This window comes from Syngnathus scovelli, chromosome 5 (assembly GCF_024217435.2).
Source record: "Syngnathus scovelli strain Florida chromosome 5, RoL_Ssco_1.2, whole genome shotgun sequence".
Taxonomy (NCBI): Eukaryota; Metazoa; Chordata; class Actinopteri; order Syngnathiformes; family Syngnathidae; genus Syngnathus; species Syngnathus scovelli.
In genome coordinates, this window is record NC_090851.1 from 107,008 (window position 1) to 127,187 (window position 20,180).

Here is a 20,180-nt window from a genome sequence, read left to right on the forward strand (position 1 = left end):
CGTACAGCGGCTCAAGTATGTATACATGGTGATCATTTGGTTCGCGTGGTGTAAATTTTGATCGATATTGATTGAGATTTATCGAAGCGACGCCTATTTAGTTTACTTCATGAACATCTACGTGCGTTGGTGAAGTAGGTCCCGTTTTTTAGAGCGGAACTTGAGTTAGCGCGGAACTTGTTTGAACCCGGAAGCTTCAACCGGCGACTTGCTTTGCTTTGAGTTGCTTTGCTTGATTGATTTCGGACGTTGTAGGACATGCAGCGCGACTGGCTCCACTTGGGTCCGCTGCAGTGGACCACGTACGTCAACAAAGAGCTCCAAGTGACGGCGGGGATGGAGGCGAAAGAGTTTGCCGGATGGCTGCTTACCATCGACCCGGTGTCCGCCAGGCACGTCAACACCCACGCCAAAAGGGCACCCAGACCGACCCGTTCGCTCCGATTACTTCAGATCGTCGTTGATTTAAGTAAAGGCAAGGCACTGATCATGTTTTTCAAATTGATCAGGAAGCACATGCATATGCAACACTTTGCACAAGTGTCCGTTTCCAAATCGCGTCTACAATCCCAATGTCGGTGAGCTTTTTTCAGAACAGGCCTTCCTGCCGCAGGCTACTCCTGGCTGGGCGCTACCGGGTTGGTGACCCCTGAAAATTGGGCAACAATAGAACCGATTGCGCGTCACGGTCGAGTGAACGCTCTTATCCAATTTAATGTGCTGTCCCTGCCCTGGCCAGCAGGAGGCCGCGCAAGGTGACGCGACGCCGCGGTCGTCAGGTCAGGTCAGGGCTTGGCAAATTGGCACAGTCAATTCTTTTCCGTTGTATTTTAGCAAGTAGAATTGTCTTGCGTTGAGCTTTCGGGTAAGCCTGTGACCCCTGTGCCCACCCACCGCAGTTTGGTCCTGGTCAGCTTGGGCGAGGAAGGCGGCTCCGGCAGCATCCGGGTGGTGATGGGTCACGCGGTGCGGCGTGTGGAAGTGCTACGAGACGCCGACGCTGCCGCGGCTCAGCGCCTGCGCGAGCTGTTTGCCTCGCCAACGTGCGGCGGACCGGACCCGCGGCGCCGCGCAGCGGTACGCCGATGGCTGGAGCGCAACCGCATCCCTGTGGAGGAGTGCGCCGACCGGCTCAGGGTGGCCGGCGCGCTCACCCTGGCGCCGCCGTACGGGCCCGACGACTGCAGCGGCGCCAACCCCGTGGTGCTGGAGCGAGTGCGCAAGCTGCTGGAAGGACAGCCACGCCAGGAAGCGGACCAGGAGCCTGTGCCAATGGAGTTGCCTCAGATCGTTTTTGGGCAAAGCCTCTGACCTCCCTCCTTCTGTTATTGACTGATAAACTGTCTTGTTTGCTGTTGACAATTGATTGTTTTTAAAGGATTGATTTGGAGTCCCCGTCCGCTACGTCGGCAGCGTGCATCCGAAATGGCTGGTCTATTGTCAACAGTTGGCCGGCCGGCCCGCCCGAAGGAGATGTGCAATAATCAATTCGAAAAACCGTCCACAACTATTTGGATGGTTCCTTAGAGACCTCATTTGACATGAATTGTGCAAAGTTGTGCCTATCCAGTTGATTAGTGCATTGAAAAAGTAATCATAGTTTAAAAAAAAATGGGGAGCAGTTCATTCATGCATTTATTTTGAATCAGCTGACGGTGCCAATTTGCGGGGGCTTGCTTTTTTGCCTAGGCCCAAGACGTGTCAAATTTCAAACAATTTATCTGGTGGGAAACTTTGTATCGTGGACTTGAATGTGCCATTCTTTTTTTGTTCCTCAATAAAGTGGTGATTGTGGCATCGACTCAACTTTTATTCCCTTGTGACAAACAAGTCCAAACAAGCGTCTTAACGCAAATGTACTACCTCTTTGGCTCTGGTACCTGAAGGCATGGCACCGGGCTGGGTCGGTCCACCATGAGCAGTGTCGCTTTTGCCGAAGGCCCCGATTGGTCACAGCGCAGGGGGGGTGTCCGGCAGGGGGGCGTGGCTCAGAGAGTCCCTCTTGTAGCTTTTGGGGGATGCGCCGTGGCGAGGCGGCCCAGCGGGGCCGTCGAGCAGGAAGGCCGGTCCCGGCGAGGGGGGCGGCATCCTCCCAGACACGGGTGAGGTGGCGGAGGGGCCCGGGCAGGCCGCCACGGGAAAGGAAGCCCGGGCCGCCGGCAGCATGCCGCGGGAGCGTCCCCGGGGGGGCGGCAGCAAGCGCAGGGGCGAGCCGAGCGGCGGGCTGTCGGGAGGGGACGACAGTGACGAGCGGCGGGGGGGGAGGAGCTCGCAGGCGGGCCAGCCAGGCGGCACGGCCGGCGGGCCGTCCGGCTCGGACCGCATCTGAGCACAATGGAGAGGGTCGTCATGACAACGTCATAATGCCATCCCTGCCCCGAACCAAGCACCTTGGCGTCATCCTAACAATCTCCACGAGTAAAGCTAATCAGAACAATACCAATCCCCGTCCGTCCGTCTCGGTTTCAATCCCATTCTAGCCATCAGCAAACAAAAGTGTGACGCTTTTTCAAATCATCATCAGCAGCAGCAGCAGCAGCATCACAATGGCCATCAAATCTCTCAATAAACAATCTTTCGCATGATCATCAAAACAAACATGATCACCACAACTGGCGCCACGGCACCGCTCGCTCGCCACTAGACGCCCATCAAACAAGGAGCACGGGCATAACAATAGCAAGAAGGACAACCTTGGACGGGGACGACTGGGCCGGCGCCGACTCGGGTCTTCGGCGGGGCAGCACGGGCGGCGGCAACTGGGCCACGCGGTCGGGGAGGCCGCCGAAGGAGGACGACCCTGACAGCCAAAGGGCACGCCGCAACGTCAGCACCGACACCAAGGACCAGAGCGCGCGCACGCACAAAATTCCACGAGGTCAATGACCGAGGTTAACGCGAGAAGAACGGGCAGGCTTATGTCGCGCCGCTTACCGGAGTAGGCGGGGCTGCTGGGCACCCGCGGTGAGTCAAAGACGCTGCTGGCCGGGGGCGGAGTCAGCGGCGTGCGGGGAGAGTCGGGAGCGCCGTCGGGGCCGTAGCTGATCTTGCGCGGCTGGCACGCGGGGCCGCGCTGCGCCGACGTGGGACGGATACCCGGGGACCTCAGGGGACACGTGTACCTCTTGGCCTAAAGGTGGCAGGGCGGGCGGGCGGGCAGGCGGCATGCGCGCACGTCAGCAACGCAAAGGCACGGCCACCAAGCCAGGCTGAACTATCGCTATCATGTTGAGTCTCTGACACTTTTTGCTTTTGTTGTTGTGTCGGCTTCAATGTCGGAATCTCGGAGTTTTGGCGCCCGTCCTCGGTGCGTGTACTCACATAGCGCGGCGGCGTGCGGGCGTTGCGCGGCTCGATGAGCAGGGACTTGCTGAACAGCCGATCGCCAAAGTCGTTCTCGCACAGCTCCTCCAGCGGGTTGAGCTTTTCAAAGAACTTCTGCCACACACAACACACGCGTTGATCAGACAAACGGCGGCGGCGGCAGCAAAGGGCGTGCGTGCGTGCGTGCGTGCGTGCGCAGCGGCAGCAAACGACGGCGAGGCCCACCCTGATGTCGCTCTCCACCCGCAGGCAGTACGGCTGGTTCTGGTACTGCTGGATCTCACCCGTGATCTCTGCCACTTTCCTCCGCTTGCTAAAGTTGATCAAATCCTTGCCATGGTGAAGCAGGAAGTCCGGATTGCCCTCCTCGGTCTTCAAGATGTTGCTCAGGTAGATGCCTGCCGCACGTGTTGATGTACTTTAACGGAAGCACAGCCCCCGGCGCTCGCTCGCTCGCTCGCTCCCCTCCTCCCTCCCTCCTCCCTCCCTCCCTCCCTCCCTCCCTCCGGGCCGTACCAAAGAAGGGCACACAGGGGGGGTTGATGGAGCGCAGTTTGGCCAAATACTTCTTGTAGTGGTCTTCGCTCAGCTTGTGAGCTTCTTCCAGAATCTTCCTCTGACGGCTGGGAATTTGCTGAAGCAAAAAAAGCAAACAGACAAGGCTTTTGGAAGACAAAGGCAAGAAAGCTCCGAAAGAGGCCCATCCTTTCCATTTGGCCACCAGGCTACACGCTAGTAGGCAAGCGCCAGCACCTCAAAGGTGTGCTCCAGCCTGTACACGGGCGAGGAGTCCATGGCGCTGACCACCGCCAGGACTCCGTTGAAGTTGTTGAGCTCCTGGAAGACTTGCAGGATCTCGATGATGCGCGACACCACCGCCACTCGCTCCTCCAGGTTCTCCGTCTCCACGATGCACCTGCGGCAGATGGGCAAATGGGCGCTAGCCAGGGTGGCATCGGCAGGCCCGGGCCGGGCCGGGCCGGGCCAGGCCAGGCCAGGCCAGGCCAGGGCCAGGCCAGCCAGGCGGCTCACTTTTCAAACCAGAGGGTCAAGTTGGTTGTGTGGCGGATCAGTCGCAGCAGGTTGGGAGAGAGGCTCTCTTTGTCCTCTTTGGTCCACACGCTGCCCACCAGCTCGGACGGCCGCACCGCCCTGCGCCACCGACAGGGGCACGTCAAGGGAGTCGGCGCCTCTCGCCCCCCCCGGGCCCTTTCTCACCTGTACAAGTCGGACTCCAGCAGGGTGAGCTGGCGGGCGATCTCGATGGGGTGAAGCGTCATGAGGTCAAAGTGCTCGGGGCGGCCCGGCTCGCAGACGTGCCACTCGGTGGCCGGCTGAGGGTCCCGGTGGTGGTGGTGGAAGGCCACGCCGCTGCAGCCCGGCCCGCCATGGCCCGGCCTGACGGCCGCCTCTTTCTTCCTCTGAATAGTCTTTGTGATGGACTCCACCCACTTTCTCATGGCCTTGCCTGCAATGCAAAGGCGAGGGAGAGCTGACAAAGAGCTCTGCTTTGGCAAACAGGGCCGCTTTGGCAAAGGTGAGGGCTGACTGGCTTCTGGGCCATCAGCACCGCTGGCGCGGATGTGGCCGGGCACCTCGGACCGACGCCGCAAAGTCCTCCAGCCGTCCCAGCAGATGAGCGTCCCTCTCAAAGTCGTAAAAGTGGTGCTCCAGCCAGTGACGGCACACGTTTAGGACTCTGGCCGAGCACACAGAGGCGGCGGCGGCGGCAGCGGCAGCAGCGGCGCCGGGAGTGTCAAAGGAGCAGGCCGCCCACCCAAACATCCCATTGATTGCGGGCTGGCCTACCGGAGCTGGACGGGCTGCACAAATTCTTTGCGGAAGCGTTTGAGCTCAGCGCCGACGGGCCGCTCCCCTCCGTCCGGCCGATCCGCCTCGTCGGGTCTCGGCTCAGGAATCTCAAACCTGAACACGGCCGTCGCGTCATCCGTCGCGGCAGCGGCACGTGCGCGTGCGTGCGTGCGCGTGCGCGCGCGCGTGCGTGCTACCTCTCGATGAGCAGGTCCAGCAGCTCCCGTGGCTTGCAGAAAGACCTGTAGGTCGTCAGAAAGGTTCGAACAAAATTGGGATCTGCGGAAGCAAGCAGGCCAGAGGTAGAAGGATGCCGAGGACCCGGCCCCAATTGGCTAGCGCTCGTCACAATTCAAGCCCGGTCCGCTCTTTTCAGTCACAGTTTGGCACGGCCAAAGGACACCAAATCTGCTTTTCGGGTCCACTCACCGGCATAGGTGTGGAAGGTGAGCCTCTCGACGAGCTTGAGGAGGGTGCCGGCTTTGACGGCGGGAACGCCCGACTTGGATCGCCCGGCGTCCTCGAACAGCACGTTCTCCTCCGAGTCGGGCTGGGCGAAGCGGTAGAGGTGGGGGGCGGGCAGGCGCAGGCGCTGCTGCTCCTCCTGCATGGCGGCGTCCAGCATGCCGTCCAGCGTGACACCGTACTGCAGCGACAGCAGCGCCGCCATCCAGCCGTTCTTCTCCTGGGCCGACCTGGCCGCAAAGACGGCGCCGTTGCCGTCCTTGGGGACGATCTCAAAGGCGTGCCGGTACTCGCCCTCCTTGTCGTCCTTGTCGTTGACCCGGACCTTGCAAAATGCCCGCCCACCCACCGGCGCTTTCAAACAGGGCCGCTTTGGCTGGGAACCAATCGGGAAGTTGTTGGAACCCGGAAGTTGACGGAGATTGAGCGAGCGGCTAACCGACCGCTGCGTTGCTTTTTCCCCGTCCAAACGGGTTCCAATCACTTCCCGGTTGCTAACGCGGAGGTTTTGGTCACCTTGCGGACAAAGAACTTTTCCTCCAGGCGGTACTCGGCGGAAGAGCCAGGGCCGTGGTTGGACTTGCAGCAGACGATGAGGCCGTCAAAGAGGAAGACGTGGCGCCGGTTCTTGGCGCCCACTCGGTTCAGCGTTCCCTCCATGACCAAGCGGCGGCAGCATTGGCCGATGTCTTTGCCCTCCCAGCCGTCGATGTTCTTCTGGATCTCGTTCATCTTCTCCACGGCCGAGCGTTCGCCCTTCATCCGCGGGCTGAGCGGGCGGTTCGCCGACGCGCTGCCACGCATCCGCCACGCATCCGCCAGAAAATTTGGACCCTTCTACTCTTTTCTCCAAGCCGTCATTCCGACGCAAAATCCTGGACCTGATTCTAGCGCTCAAAGCAAATCCCGCTCCAGCATCCCGCTCCCCGTTCCCGGGCCCGCTCGTCTTTCTCGTCTCGACGGATTATCCCGCTTTTGATCGGCCGTCAGCGTGAGGTCAGAGGGCCATGTCAGCTCGGACGGCACGCCGACGTGACGGCCGACGCGGCAAGCAAGAGCGGGCCCACCCCGCCTGGCCCGTCCGTGTGCTGAGCCTGGGCTAATCACTTTAGCGCATAAACCCCAGAGGTATGAAGGCGACGCGAGGCGGCGCGTCACGGGACCTCGGCCCGCTCACGTCTCAGTAAGCCGCCCGTTCTCCCTTCACCTTTTGACGGCCGCCTCTGCTCTCCTGGAAGCCCGTTTGTTTCTTGTCTGCATTGTTTCCTCTCTGGCTGCTCAGAACAATGAGCAGAACCGCCCTGCCCGACCGACCACCCGCGTCACTTCCTGACCCCCACCCCCCCACCCCTCGGCCGCTCTCATACGGACCTGAGAGTGCGCTTGGCCAGGCCGCCAGTGCAGATCCTCTCCACGCTGCTCTGAAGGTTGAGCAGAGCCGTGATGGCCCGCTTCAGGCACTCCTTGACCCCCTGGTCCTGGCCGTGATGGCCTGCTTCAGGCACTGCTGCCGGCTCTGGCTCTTCTCCTCCAGTTGCTGCAAGGCACTTTGCCCGCACGCTGAGTGCTGCAATGGCGCCATCTGGTGGAAGTCCAGCCGTACTTGCAACTTGGTTTGAATTCGGTTCGGCTCCATCAAATGGATGCCCACGCCCTCCCCCTTGAAATGAGCAAAAAGACATTGAGCGCAACATTTCTTGGGAACACGTTCTTAATATGGAAAAAATAGCAAATTTTTACATACATTTGAAGTAGCCATTCTGGCACCTAGATGATGTCAAAGACGTGCAGGCACAAGTCGACGACGTGCAGAGCAGGCACAAGTCGCGAGTGGACGGCCGACGTCAGTGGCGGCGGTACGGGCCCAACCTCGGCGAGAAGGGGCTCCACAAGCCAAGCGAAGCCAAGCGAAGCCTTCGCTCGTCCGGTTCTGGTCTGCGAATCTTGTCGCTTGCTCGCTAGGTCGTTTGCTACTACCGTGCGTGTGCGTGGGTGTGTGTGCGTGAGTGTGTTATCCGGGTTGCACGTTGCTGGTCGACAGCGGAGCGGCTACGCCAGCGCGTTGACGTCATCACGCACAGAGACGGCGCCCAAGAAGTTGTCTTTTTTTGGGTTAAATTTGTGTGATTTTTTTTTTTAAGTACAGATAAGCAAATGGACATTGCAAATGGGCGACGGGGAATGAACAAAGAATTGCCTCTCGTCACATATACCACGACAAAAAAGAACTTCATTGTTTCGGGGGAACTTCTGACTCACCTAACGACTATTTTTGTGCTCAGGCCAAATAATTTCTGCTTCCATCAAACTCCTTGGTTCATTCAAAATATCTCATACGTGGTATATCCTGCGGCCAAAGCAACGTATAGCATGATCCAAAGCAAACTTTGTGCTCATTAAGCCAGATTTGTGTTGTTTGGTTTGGGCCATGAAAAAGCAAAGTAGGCTCATCTCCCAAAATTGCTGCAGCCAGCAGAAATAGTTGAGGAAACAGGCAAGTCGTTGAAACGTTGCTTCATTTGGGATTTTCACCAAACAAAGTACAGCAGCCGTATTTACATTGGCGTCAACATTGACTGACCAGGCGAGGCGAGGCGAGGCGAGGCGAGGTTCACGAAAAGCGCTCCATCCAAACAATCAAATAGGCTCACAAAAAAGCAGTCCATCTAAACACATAGATAGGCTCACAAAAAACAGTCAACGGAAAAGGGGGGAAAACAAGCACGAGCTGTGCTTTGAACGATTCTTCTTGTTTGTTTTTTGAGAGACAGGTTCTGCTCGGTGACGGCCAACTCAACTGACTTTGGCGAGAATTCTTCTACAAGGATGCTTGAAGGCGCTGAAAGCCACTCCCAGCTGACGTTCGCTCCAAATGGCAACTTGGCATGAAAGGAGCTTTGCCTTTGCCAAATTTACTAAGTCCTCTGATCTTGAGTCCTCCTCGCATCGCAGATGACGGGTGGATCTTTAGCTGCCACCGGAACCAAACGCCTCCTCACTTGGTCGGACTGCCTGGAGGACTTTACCAAAGCTATCATCGCACCAGCGTGTGTGTGTGTGTGTGTGCGCGTGTGTGTGTGTGTGTGCACTCGCGTGCGCTTGTGTGTGTGTGTGTGTGTGTGTGTGTGCGCTTTTTGTTAGCCCGTCCGTGGCATTCGCTATCGTACACCTCCTGTGTGGTTTGCAGAATGTTTTTGTCATGGACTGTGTTTAGGCGCTATTTGAAAAATGATGTTTCCGTGTTGGAGCCCATGGCTTGCAATCATTTGGGGCTTGCTATGTAATTATGATCATAATTCTTTTTGTTATTCAGCATGATTGAGAGTTGAGCAAAGGTCAGTTACCACCGCAACCGTGCCAGTCAAACTTGCGTCACCTCGCTTTCTTGCCAATTGACGCACGGGTGGACGGTCCTCTGGGCGCCAGGAGGAGGGAGGGCAGGGCAGGGCAGGGCAGGGCAGGGCAGGGCAGGGCAGGGGGGCTGATGTTGTCGCTTTAGACGGCGGAGGCGCGGACGGCCTTGTCACGGGACGGCCCCGCGTGGCGCAGCATCGGCAAGGCGGCGCCCAGGCACCCCGAGGCCACGCTGAGAGCCAGGCTGCCCCACGCCAGAGCCACCGACCAGCCATAGCCGTGGTCCACGTCGTCCGGGAGGCCGTAGATGAAGGGGGGCTTCCGGGAAAGATCGTAGCTCACGCTGGCCGCGTACGTGCACAGAGAGATGGTGCAGAAGATTCCTGAAGGCAAGCGAGCGAGCGAGTGAGTGAAAGTGAGTGAGCTCAGGCATCAGAAGCGCTCCTTTATGCCGCCAGCAGGGGGCGCATGCTAACCAAACGCACTCGCTCACACCAACAAACACCGTGTGAACACGCGCAGGCAGGCAGGCAGGCAGGCAGGCAGGCAGGCAGGCAGGCAGGCAGGCAGGCAGGCAGGCAGGCAGGCAGGCAGGCAGGCAGGCAGGCAGGCAGGCAAACTCGCCTCGTGCACGCGCACACGCACCTGCCATGAAGAAGAGGAGTCCAGCCACGTGTCGCGTGAGGCTGCCCTCCCAGAAGAAGCCCACGGCCGTCACGATGCTGCCGCACAGCAGGACGGCGGCCGCCATGCCCAGGAAGCCGGCCGTCATGCGTCGCAGGTCTGACGGCAAAAGGGGAGACCGACCGGCGCTCATGCATGTGCTCACGCCACCAGATTGTTCAAAATGTTCGATGCGGCCCCATGCAGTCTATAAGGGCAGCATTTGGGAATAGGAATGAAACGGGCGGCAAATTCACCACTCGCTGTCCACTGAAAATGACATCCGAGTTGCTCAGGTATAGCGGCCAATCTCCGCCCAGCTCGCAAACGTCACGTGTTAGCTGAGCCGCGATTGGACATTGGACAGCGAGCTGCATGTTAAATGGCCGCTCCCCTCAGCTGGGACGCAATACGTACATGTTTTTGAGTTCTGCTTCAAAAAAGTGTGTGTGCGTTTATGTGCGCGTGCGTGCGTGCGTGTGGGTGTGGCTGGCTGGCTGGCTGGCTGGGGTTAGGTGTGTGGGGGCGACTCACGCAGGAGATGCCACTCGTCCTGCTGAATGCTCCTGGTCAGGTTGAGAGGGATGTTCCTCAGTCTGATTGGTTGAGAAAAATGATACTTGACCGCTGTGCAGCGCTCCGCGATACCTGCGCGCGCGCACGCACACACACACACGCGGGCGCGCATGAGCTTCCCTCAAAACGGGATTGTCGTTTGCGTACTTGTGGCAGGCTGCACTTGGCTGCACACACCATACCCACACGCGCAACACAAGCGCTCGCACACAGGTTACACACACGGAGCAGATCAATTAACACACGCAGACGCTGACACTCGCCCTTATACACGTACAGTGTGAAATGTCATGACGGCTCACCTCTGTCGACCAGGCGGTCGATGTCCGGGTCGAGGCCGGCGACGTAGCACTTGCGCCAGAGGCCGGCGTGCGTCGAGAAGAGCGGGCGCCCGCACTCGGTCTCGAGGATGCCCATGCCCAGGATGGCGCGCCAGTTCTCCAGCAGCTCGTCCTCGCGGCTTCCCACGTGCACGGGCTTGAGGAGCGCCACGTCGCGCGGCGCCGCGCCCGTGTCGAGCAACGGCAGGTGGTAGATGGGCATGTCGCGGTTCTGCTGGCCGCCCGAGTCGGCGCCCTGCCGCTCACAGTTGTCGCGGTGGCGCCGCGTGTCCGTCTCGTACCAGTGCTCGGTGCCGATGGCCGTCACCAGCAGTAGCAGCGAGAGCGCGCTCAGGGCCAGGCTCGCGGCGGCCGACGCGCGCTCCGCGGCCGGCCGGGCTCCGCGACCGACGGCGACGGGGCCGTGGGCGTCGCTCTCCGCGCGGCTCGCTTTGTCTTCAGCCGCCATGGCGTCCTGCTGCCATCTCGGTTCGCGCGCGCCGCAGTTCGCCCTCGGGAGCGCGAGCGAGCGAGCGAGCACGCGCACGCACCAAGCGCCGAAGACGAGCGGCCTGTGTTGCTGCGGGCTCTCAGTTCGCGCAGAGCCTTGCCGGACGAGCGAGCCAGAGAGAGAGAGAGAGAGAGAGAGAGAGAGAGAGAGAGAGAGAGAGAGAGAGAAAGAGAGAGAGAGAGACAGAGAGAGAGAGAGAGAGAGAGAGAGAGAGAGAGAGAGAGAGAGAGAGAGAGAGAGAGAGAGTGAGAAAGAGCGAGAGCGAGAGCGAGAGCGAGCGAGAAAGAGCGAGCAAGCAAGAGAGAGAGCCGTACTTCCGCCGCGCCGCCTTCAAAGTAATCACGCAAACGCTTTTTGAAATTTGGACGCATGGAAATAAGCGACGCTATTGCGCCGCAGCCGGCCGGCCGGCCGGCCGGGCCAGTCGGTCTCTCCAATGGGGCTGCGTGCACGAGTCAAGTGAATCTGCGCGATCGTGTGCGCGTGAGCGTCCATTACTTTGCGTGAACGAGAGCATCGAGAGTGACATCCGACCGTGGACATCGATTCGGCATCATCTGGTTCTGACCTCTGCCCTTCCGCGACTGTACCACTTGAACACGATGATTGTTGCTGAGCTCGCGTGCGCGCACGCGTGCAAGGCATGGATCCAACCTGCATGGCTGTCGATTCCTGCTGATGAAGCTTCAACAGAACGATCAATGATCTTCGGAAGGGAGGGGCTTACCTCTGACGCCAACACACAAGATCGTGGGAAACAGTCCACCATATTGATCAGAGGGTCTTGCTCTTGTGTGTACGTGTGCGTGTATGCATTGGTGATGTAGCGTGTGTTTTGAAATGATTAATTTTATTATTTAAATGATAGCAACAATGTCCCCAAGAAGTAGGAAGTTTACACTCCAACAAACAAAGGAAGTCAAAGTGCTGACCGACAGGAAGTGGAGTGACCTTCAAACACGCATGCGCGTGCGTGCCCGCACATCCACCCACACGCAGCATATTCAAGCATATTCAAAAGATGGTTGTGGTTATTATTGACCCGATTCTCATTGTCCTAATATTCGTTTTGCTCTCCGAGGCATTATGATGATGCTGTACTGTTTGTGGGGGGAGGGGAGGGGAGGGCGCGTTTGGGTCGGGAGGGCTCTGATTACACGAAACAGCTGCAGCGACTTTTATGAATTATTGATCAACTTAATGGACAACTTCTTTTTTTTTGCCTCCATCACCTGAACTGTCTCACGAGGCGAACGCACGTGACCCGCGACGGGAGCCGTCCGGACGGACACCTTTGCTGGTGCATTACGCATTCCATTTTGCTTGCACCTCCTGCGCCCACACTGCCAATGTCGAGGTGCGGCTACATTTTTGCGACCTATTTTGCAGCGTGGCTCGAGCGGAAGCCCTCCAATCATCTTTTCCATTCAACGTGGTGAAATGAAAATGGTGTGCTCATAAAAAACCGCAAAAATATTTTGTTTGTGTTTCGCGGGAAAAGCTGGTAGGGCCATTTCATCATAACGTGGAGCATTGACATGAAAATGCGTCCAAGTTATTGTGATGCCACGCTGCACGCCGATTCATTCCCGCCTCGGCCCCCTTGGGGGGCGGGGTATACAGTTGACTATAAAATGAAGCCATGGAAAAGCAAAGAATACTTTTCTGTGGAAATGCGTTGGCCTTTCGATGGCAACTACGAGCGCTAACGAGCGGCGCGCACCAAAGAAGAAAGCGCGAGCGCCGGCAAAAGGACTGATCAGGCTGAGCTAGTAGGTAGCTCAAAGTTGTGACTTTGCCAGAAGGAGGTGGCGCCTTGCCTTGCCTTGCCTTGCCTTGCCTTGCCTTGCCTTGCCTTGCCTTGCCTTGCCTTGCCTTGCCTTGCCTTGCCTTGCCTTGCCCTGCCCTGCCCTGCCCTGCCCTGCCCTGCCCTGCCTTGCCTTGCCTTGGCGCATATACCTTTCTGCGCTCACATGAAGTCAAGAAAAGGAAAGCTATACGTCCAGACAGGTGACAGACGATGCAATGTCAATTCAGGCTAAAGGCTGAGGCGCTCACAATTTGCCAAAGGTCCATTTTGCCATCGAGATGATTGCGATGATCGGCGCGCGCTGCGGCGTGCATGGCGCCTCGAGTTTTTCTCGGCGATGCCGCTTGTTCCCACGGCAACCGAGAATAGCTGATGGCCGTTTCCCTGGCAACCCGCTGGGCGGGCAGGCGGGCGTCGTCGTGGCAACTGAGGGCTTCGCTTCAAAGTGCACCTCATCGAATGGCCAGCCACCGCAGGTTTGACTGGAGGAGGCGGAGCCGAGCGACCTCGACTCAGCTTGAATAATTTATTGATCGGCACTGCGGCAGGGGCGTGGAGGGGGGAGAGCCGATGAAATTTTAAAGACGCACTTTGCGGCGAGTGCCAACGGCTCACCTCCGACCTTCTGTCTGACAGCAGCTAAGCACACTTGGCTGACACGCACTCACACGCATGCACTGCACTACTGAAAGCGTGTAGCGCCTTTTGATTTGTCAGCGTTCTTTCACTTTAGCGACCCACCATTGGTTGCAAACAAATATGAGATCAACGTACGTACATTTTGGGATCCAAGTAATCGCTCAGGACATGAATTCGGTGGCCGAACAGGAGGCTGACACGTCTCGCCGCCATCTTTCTGCTACGGAGACCTGCAGGAGACAATCATCTGCATGCTCGCAACTTTGCTAGCTCAACAACAAAGCCCATATGCACTTACTTGAGGGAGGGAGGGAGGGACGGAGGGAGGGAGGGAACGTCGTTTGGGATGACATTTTGCTTGCACCTCCGCAGGTGAACAAACAGGCGGTGGCCTTCAAAACTGACAGGCAGGTCGTTGCATTCCATTAGTTCACCACAAGGTAGAACAAATAAGCATGACTCAGCCCGCACGCGACACGCCGACAGGACACACGTACACACACACACACGCACGCACGCACGCGCACGCACACACACACACACACACACACACACACACACACACGCACACACGCCGTGTAGACAACCGCTCGACCGTCATGGACAGGTGGGTGCGTGTGCATGAATTGACAAAGGTTATCGGGAGGACACATTTGGAAGAGGGGCTGCGCTGAATCGCCGGCGAAGAAAATGAAGCAAGAAATCCAGGACAGGCTCACGCGACAGACGACGACGACGACGAAGAAGAAAACGCTGCTCTGCTGCCCCCTGGCAAACGCCACCATTCTAGTCCATGTCGTCATGGAGACGTCTCTGTATTCAACGGTGCCATTTATTTGAACAAAATATAATAATAAAAATCACATCTCACTTACTTTAATACAAAGGAAATTGGCAAAGAGAAAAACCAAAACGTCACGGAGACTTGTTCTGACCGCAGGGGAGCTCCTCTCCTGACGCGTTGTCATGGATCCCGCCCGGTTGCGTTCCGGACAGGGCCGGCGCTTCTTTTTTCTTTTTATTTTTCTTTTTCTTTCTCCTCTCTCAACGGACTAAACGCGCGAGCGCCGACACCCACGGCTTTGAAAAGGCAGCACTTCCGCATGGAAGCTGTTATTTTGAAAAGACCTCGGGATTCATGCCGGAAGTGCCACGACGTGCTTACCGCAGACGGACGATCTTCGTCGATCCTGTGCATTGTCTTGACGAGTACGCGCGCGAGCGAGCAGGTAAGCACGCGCGCCTCACCGCGGCAGTCATGCTCGCGTCGCGTCGCGGCGTTCAGCCAACGAAGCCGAAATGTAAACGTAGCTAAACTAGGATCAAATGAAGTCCTCGACGTGACGGTTAGCTGCAGGCTAACGGCTAACGATCGAGTTCCTGCTCCGATCTGTCAGGAATGACGTCTCCCTCCCTCGCTCGCTAGCTCGCTCGCTCTCAATGAGCCAAATAAATGATGGTCGTTTGAGTGCGTTCCTTTGCGTCCCTTGGAGGAAAAGCCTCTCTTTCCTTCCTCTTGTGCGCTATGATGGCGTCATCGGCGGTTGTCGTCGTTGCCTCCCCTTCCCGCTCAGGTGACAGGTGGGCGGCATGGCTTTGATCTCCTTGGAGGACCTCGAGGGGTTGGGCGAAGACGAGCAACTGGACGAGGACATCACGGACAACCCCGAGCCGATGGGGGAGGAGCATTCGGACCGACTGCTCACTCATTGGAGGGCCGTGGCCAGCACGCACCAGGTCACCGTGCCGACAGGTGAGCGCACACGTCAGTACGTTGCTGTGCTTGCTCGCACGCACTGACGTCACTAACCCTAGCCCTGCAATTCGCAAACTTGACTTCCCGGCTTGTTTTTCATATGGATAAAAACACAAGTTCAATTCCTATTTCCATGGCAATAAAACCTATCCCTTCTTCGTGGTACTTTTTGTCTTTAGTGAAGGGATCGGGTCCAAAAACAATTGCAGTTAGATTTTTTGTTGCAGCGGTGATCAAAATCACACGTTAAATGCAGAGACAAATTTCGCCACACCCGGATGTGTGTGTGACAATCATTGGGACTTTAACTTTAACTTAAATTTGTTAAATGATGCGCTCCAAAATTTCGACGACCATGCACACACGTTGCCCAGACAGACCACTGAGAGCTTAGGGAGCGGCGATGAATTCCAATTGCGATTAGTAATAAAATAAATGACCACCTCACTGAGATTGGACAAAACAAATCCTCGCTCATGGTTTGTTTGCTTTGTTTTTTTTTTTGGGGGGGGGGTAGAAATGAGGGGGCCTATCCACGAAATGGCACGCCACAACCAGCAGAGGGAGCCCGTGCCTTTCGTGCCCATTTCCTGTCAGGAGAAGGTGCTTGAGCGCGTGCTTGGCCGGCCGGCCGCCCGGCAACGACGGCGATGAGGATGGCGTCACTCACGAGACTTGTTTGCGTGTGCCAAGATGGGCGAGGTGATGTGGGAGGAGCGCACGTACCCGGCGGGCAAGTGGGCGTGCGTGCGGCAGGCTGAGGAACTTTACGAGCAGAGCATCTCCAAGAGCTTCATGAAGCTGATGCGCTTCATCTGCAAGGAGAACTCGGCAGGTGGCGCGCGCACGCACGGCGACGGGCTCCGGGCCACTTTTGCAGCTACGAGGCGTCCCTCCCTCCCTCCCGTTTGTGTTTTTGCTGTGCATACGGGCAGGCGGCCACCTGGGCCTGACGGTGCCGGTGGTCAGCACGGTGCTGGTGACGGCTGACGGCCAGACGCTGGACAAGGAGGTGGAGACCGGCTTCTACCTGCCCGCCGCCTTCCAGGACGCCCCGCCGCGGCCGCACGACCCCGACGTGGACGTGGTGCAACGCGACGCCTTCACCGTTGTGGCCAGGTGAAGAAAGAGGCTGCGTCGCTCGCGCGTTCGCGCCATCCACCGCAACAGTGGACCTTAACCCTAACCCCCGTTGCGGCAGAGCCTTCTTGGGGACGACCACCGAGGAGACGGTGACTCGCCACAGCCGCCTGCTGCGGGAGTTGTTGGGCGCCTCGGCGGCTGAGCGCCTGCGCTCCGACGTCTACATGGTGGCCGTCTACGAAAACCCCGGCGTCCCGCGCCGCCGCAACGAGATCTGGTTCCTGCGGCGCTAGGGGGCCGCCTGCACCGTTTTCTGCAAACATGCACAAAAACTACGCACGGCAACTCAGGTGCCGTCGTTTTTCTCGTTAGCGTGCCGAGCTCTTAGCGCCGTTAGGAAATTGGACACTTGGTGGGAATCAAGTCAAGTTTATTCAAGGTGAATATTTTTGTATGTTTTGACAAAAAAAAAAAAATACTCGGACTTTTAATTTGAACCTTATCTCCGAAAAGCTGAACTTGTAATGTGAAATAAATGTCAATTTAACAACTAAAGACACAGACTGCCTTGCCTTGTCAGCTATTGCTACAAGAACACAAGGTAGGGTAAAAAAAAAAAAAAGCTTTATTTACAAACACGTCGAGGCTCAAACGGGAAGTAAAAAGTGGGCGCGACGTCCGGCACCGTCAGATCAGGTCAGCCACTGCACACAAGGACCCGCAAAAGGTTTCCGCCTCGTCCGACATTCCAATCTTGGCACGCACGCGCGCTAGCGATGCGCACTCACCGTTCATGGGCATCTCGTCGATCTGCGTGGAGTAGTACTGCTCGATGTCGCGCAGGATGCGGATGTCGTCGTTCTTCACAAAGTTGATGGCCACACCTTTGCGGCCGTAGCGACCGGAGCGGCCGATCCTGTCGGGAGGGGTCGCGGGTCAAGGGGGGCGTGCAACGACGGAGAGCGGGCGGGACGGCGTCCTACCTGTGGATGTAGAGCTCTCGGTTGTTGGGGAGGTCATAGTTGATGATGAGGGAAACCTGAGGCACGTCCAGACCGCGCGCCCACACATCCGTGGAGATCAACACGCGACTGCGCGGGCGGGCACGCACACACACACAACGCACGCACGCACGCACGCACACGAAACACAATTTGTTATAAGGAGCGCACATGGTGGCGGTGCGAGTTGCGCGCCACGCATGTGGCTCACCTGGCTCCGGAGCGGAACTCCTTCATGATGGACTCTCGCTCTTTCTGCGGCATGTCTCCGTGCATGGACGACACGGTGAAGTTGGCCTCTCGCATTTTCTCCGTCAGCCAGTCCACCTGCGAGCAAAGCGTGGCGGCGTCAGGCAGGCAGGCCGACCGAGCGATTGACCGACCGGCCGACGCCAGGCGGGGAGGGAGCGGCGGCTGCCGACCTTCCTCTTGGTGTTGCAGAAGATGACAGCCTGCGTGATGGTGAGTGTGTCGTAGAGGTCGCACAGCGTGTCGAACTTCCACTCCTCACGCTCCACCGCCACAAAGAACTGCTTGATTCCTTCCAGCGTCAGCTCGTCACGCTTGACCAGGATGCGGATGGGGTCCGTCATGAACTTGTTGGTCATCTCCAGGATCTCGTGCGGCAGCGTGGCACTGATAAGGACCACTTGCGTAGCGGGGGGCAGGTAGCGGTACACGTCGTAGATCTGCTCCTTGAAACCTGCCGCGAGTCAGAGGTCACACCGGGCTTTCGGTGAAGGCCAAGGGCGGGCGAGCAGCGAGCGAGCGACCGACCTTTGTTGAGCATCTCGTCGGCCTCGTCCAGAACCAACATTTTGATGGCGCGCGTCCGGAGACTGCGGCGCCGGATCATGTCTGCGAGCACAGCGGCGGCGTTACTGCCAACCGGGAAAGCGAGCTGATAGCTCGACACTAACACCAAGGGAAAATGCTACGGCCGTGCTAAAGGTCAGCAAGGATTTCACAAGGAACACAAAGAGCGCGGCAACAAACGCAGACAAGGATAATTAGGCTTTCTGGTTGGACTCCAAACGTTGCGCGTCGCCACGCTGCACACGGCGGGAACACGCAAGTCACGTTTTAATCACGCTCGTCTTCTGCGTCCGACTTGGCAGGAAATGTCCGGTTCAGTCATCAACAAACAACAACGGGGACGGACGTCGGCCCGGCACTCACCGAAAACCCGCCCCGGTGTTCCCGACACCACGTGCTGGCCAAAGTCCAACTTGCGGATGTCCTCACCCACGTTGGTCCCGCCGATGCATGCGTGGCACTGGACGTTCATGTAGTCCCCGAGCGCCAGCAGCACCTGAAGGCGCAGCCAAAGGACCGCCTCCGTGAGCGAGTGTGTGCGAGAGAGAGAGCGAGCGAGGAGCGGGCATCACCTTCTGAATCTGGCCAGCCAATTCTCTGGTGGGCGCCAAGATTAACGCCTGGGTCTCCCTCACCTGCGTGCGCGCACACACCAATGTGGCGTCAAAACACCACTTTGGAAATAGCCCGACGGGACACACTCACCTGGATGTCCAGACACTGCAGCACCGACACACAGAAGGTGGCTGTCTTTCCCGTGCCCGACTGCGACCTGCACGCAACCACCGTCCGTGTCAGCTCGAAGAAGAAAAACACACATTTCGGACTCAATGTTGACGAGAGCTTCTTTTCTTACTGGGCGATGACGTCTCTGCCTTTGATGATCTGCTTGATGGCTCGCTGCTGAATGGCCGACGGCTTCTCGAACCCTGAGGCAAGCCAGCACAACATTAGCACGCGCGTCCTGTGCCAAAATGTCCGAGCGGAAAAAGTGTGGTTTTCGCTTGGATTGGATGCTTTTGATCAAATAGGATAGTGCCAACAACTGCGATATTGTGATTTTTGCCTAGGCTCGATTTCCCAGTAAAGGTGAGCAATTTGTGATTGAAGCAAGTCTTGCATCTGATTCGACTTTAGAAAAGATCCACTCAGAAATGTAGGACGTAGCTGATGCTGATGGAGCGCGTCATTTTCAAATCAAATGCTGTGAATGCCACAACATCCTTCATTGTGAACGCTTCAACGCCATTTTCTTCAGCAAGCATGCTCTTTACGGTCACATACTGTTAGTTTCCTCGTTTTTTTTTTTTTTTTTTTGTCTTTCGCACAACGCCCGTACAATACTCGTGTATCATGACTGGCGCGAACACGCTCTTTCCCACTTGGAGTTGGATGCATCGTACTTGTTGGACTTTCAAACATTAGCCCAAGTGGCTAATGCTAACGGGGAAACCAGCCAGCCAGCCAGCCAGCCAGCCAGCCAGCCAGCCAGCGCGAAGCCACAAAGGGGCGAATCCGATGTTCACCTGGCGTCAACTCGCCCCATAAACGTGAGCTGGAACGCCAGCGGGGATCATTAGAGCTTGTGGCGGCGGCGTGGCGTAGCGTGGCGTGGCGGCGGGCCGCGCGGAGGCCTCGCCGATCCCCGGCCTACCGTAAGCGTAGATGCCGCGCAGCAGGTCCTCCCTCAGGCCCATGGTGTCGAAGGTAGGGGTGACGTCCACCTCCTCGCTAGTCTCGAACTCCACCTTAGTCATGTCCTCGTCCTTGAGGAGCCGCTTCCGACTCTGCACACCGGCGGCGGCCATTTCTTGACTGCAACTGAAAGGCGAAAAGGCGGCGCGACGCTAGCTGCTAACAAACACACCGGGGAGAGAAGGCAATGCGAGAAAGAAAGGAAGGCCGAGGGGAGGGCAGGGGGAAAGGGGAGAGGCGTGTGGCGCTGCTGCGATGACGCACTCGGCAAGCGACGCCGGAGATGACGACGTCACACTGCGGTGGAAAACAAACAAAAAAAAAGAAAAAGCGAGAAGGCGTCGAGCTCGAGCTC

The 20,180-nt window shown here is 57.7% G+C and overlaps 5 protein-coding genes across 6 annotated transcripts; 2 read left to right on the top strand and 3 right to left on the bottom strand.

Moving 5' to 3' along the window:
- Window positions 1-11: 11 nt before the first annotated feature.
- On the top strand, window positions 12-1,794 carry gemin6 (gem (nuclear organelle) associated protein 6). The gene is made up of 2 exons (XM_049719681.1): window positions 12-392; window positions 900-1,794. Exons 1-2 carry the CDS (start codon window positions 259-261, stop codon window positions 1,309-1,311), a joined length of 546 nt encoding a protein of 181 aa, XP_049575638.1. The 5' UTR covers window positions 12-258; the 3' UTR covers window positions 1,312-1,794.
- On the bottom strand, window positions 1,790-7,945 carry LOC125968487 (son of sevenless homolog 1). The gene is made up of 15 exons (XM_049719625.1): window positions 7,346-7,945; window positions 6,118-7,261; window positions 5,566-5,926; window positions 5,334-5,415; window positions 5,134-5,250; window positions 4,920-5,023; window positions 4,543-4,792; window positions 4,357-4,476; window positions 4,078-4,240; window positions 3,841-3,958; window positions 3,550-3,722; window positions 3,322-3,438; window positions 2,935-3,130; window positions 2,694-2,800; window positions 1,790-2,325 (listed from the first exon to the last, which is right to left on the bottom strand). Exons 2-15 carry the CDS (start codon window positions 6,403-6,405, stop codon window positions 1,951-1,953), a joined length of 2,571 nt encoding a protein of 856 aa, XP_049575582.1. The 5' UTR covers window positions 6,406-7,261; window positions 7,346-7,945; the 3' UTR covers window positions 1,790-1,950.
- A 155-nt stretch (window positions 7,946-8,100) lies between these two features.
- On the bottom strand, window positions 8,101-14,484 carry tmem178a (transmembrane protein 178a). Of its 2 annotated transcripts, XM_049719672.2 has the most exons (5): window positions 14,350-14,484; window positions 10,497-14,287; window positions 10,153-10,266; window positions 9,601-9,738; window positions 8,101-9,338 (listed from the first exon to the last, which is right to left on the bottom strand). In XM_049719672.2, the coding sequence occupies exons 2-5, from the start codon at window positions 10,981-10,983 to the stop codon at window positions 9,097-9,099; spliced, it is 981 nt and encodes a 326-aa protein (XP_049575629.1). In that variant the 5' UTR covers window positions 10,984-14,287; window positions 14,350-14,484; the 3' UTR covers window positions 8,101-9,096. The 2 variants fall into 2 exon arrangements, with proteins under 2 accessions (XP_049575629.1, XP_068506868.1); XM_068650767.1 differs by lacking the exons at window positions 9,601-9,738; window positions 14,350-14,484 and having other exon boundaries at window positions 10,497-14,254.
- Window positions 14,485-14,541: 57 nt separating this feature from the next.
- soul4 (heme-binding protein soul4) lies at window positions 14,542-16,868 on the top strand. The gene is made up of 6 exons (XM_049719671.2): window positions 14,542-14,703; window positions 15,049-15,227; window positions 15,748-15,833; window positions 15,924-16,065; window positions 16,166-16,349; window positions 16,432-16,868. The coding sequence occupies exons 2-6, from the start codon at window positions 15,065-15,067 to the stop codon at window positions 16,604-16,606; spliced, it is 750 nt and encodes a 249-aa protein (XP_049575628.1). The 5' UTR covers window positions 14,542-14,703; window positions 15,049-15,064; the 3' UTR covers window positions 16,607-16,868.
- eif4a3 (eukaryotic translation initiation factor 4A3) lies at window positions 16,727-20,078 on the bottom strand. The gene is made up of 11 exons (XM_049719657.2): window positions 19,785-20,078; window positions 18,987-19,059; window positions 18,836-18,902; window positions 18,703-18,765; window positions 18,494-18,626; window positions 18,092-18,172; window positions 17,737-18,017; window positions 17,526-17,641; window positions 17,297-17,404; window positions 17,102-17,229; window positions 16,727-17,017 (listed from the first exon to the last, which is right to left on the bottom strand). The coding sequence occupies exons 1-11, from the start codon at window positions 19,936-19,938 to the stop codon at window positions 17,001-17,003; spliced, it is 1,221 nt and encodes a 406-aa protein (XP_049575614.1). The 5' UTR covers window positions 19,939-20,078; the 3' UTR covers window positions 16,727-17,000.
- Between the last annotated feature and the right edge of the window lie 102 nt (window positions 20,079-20,180).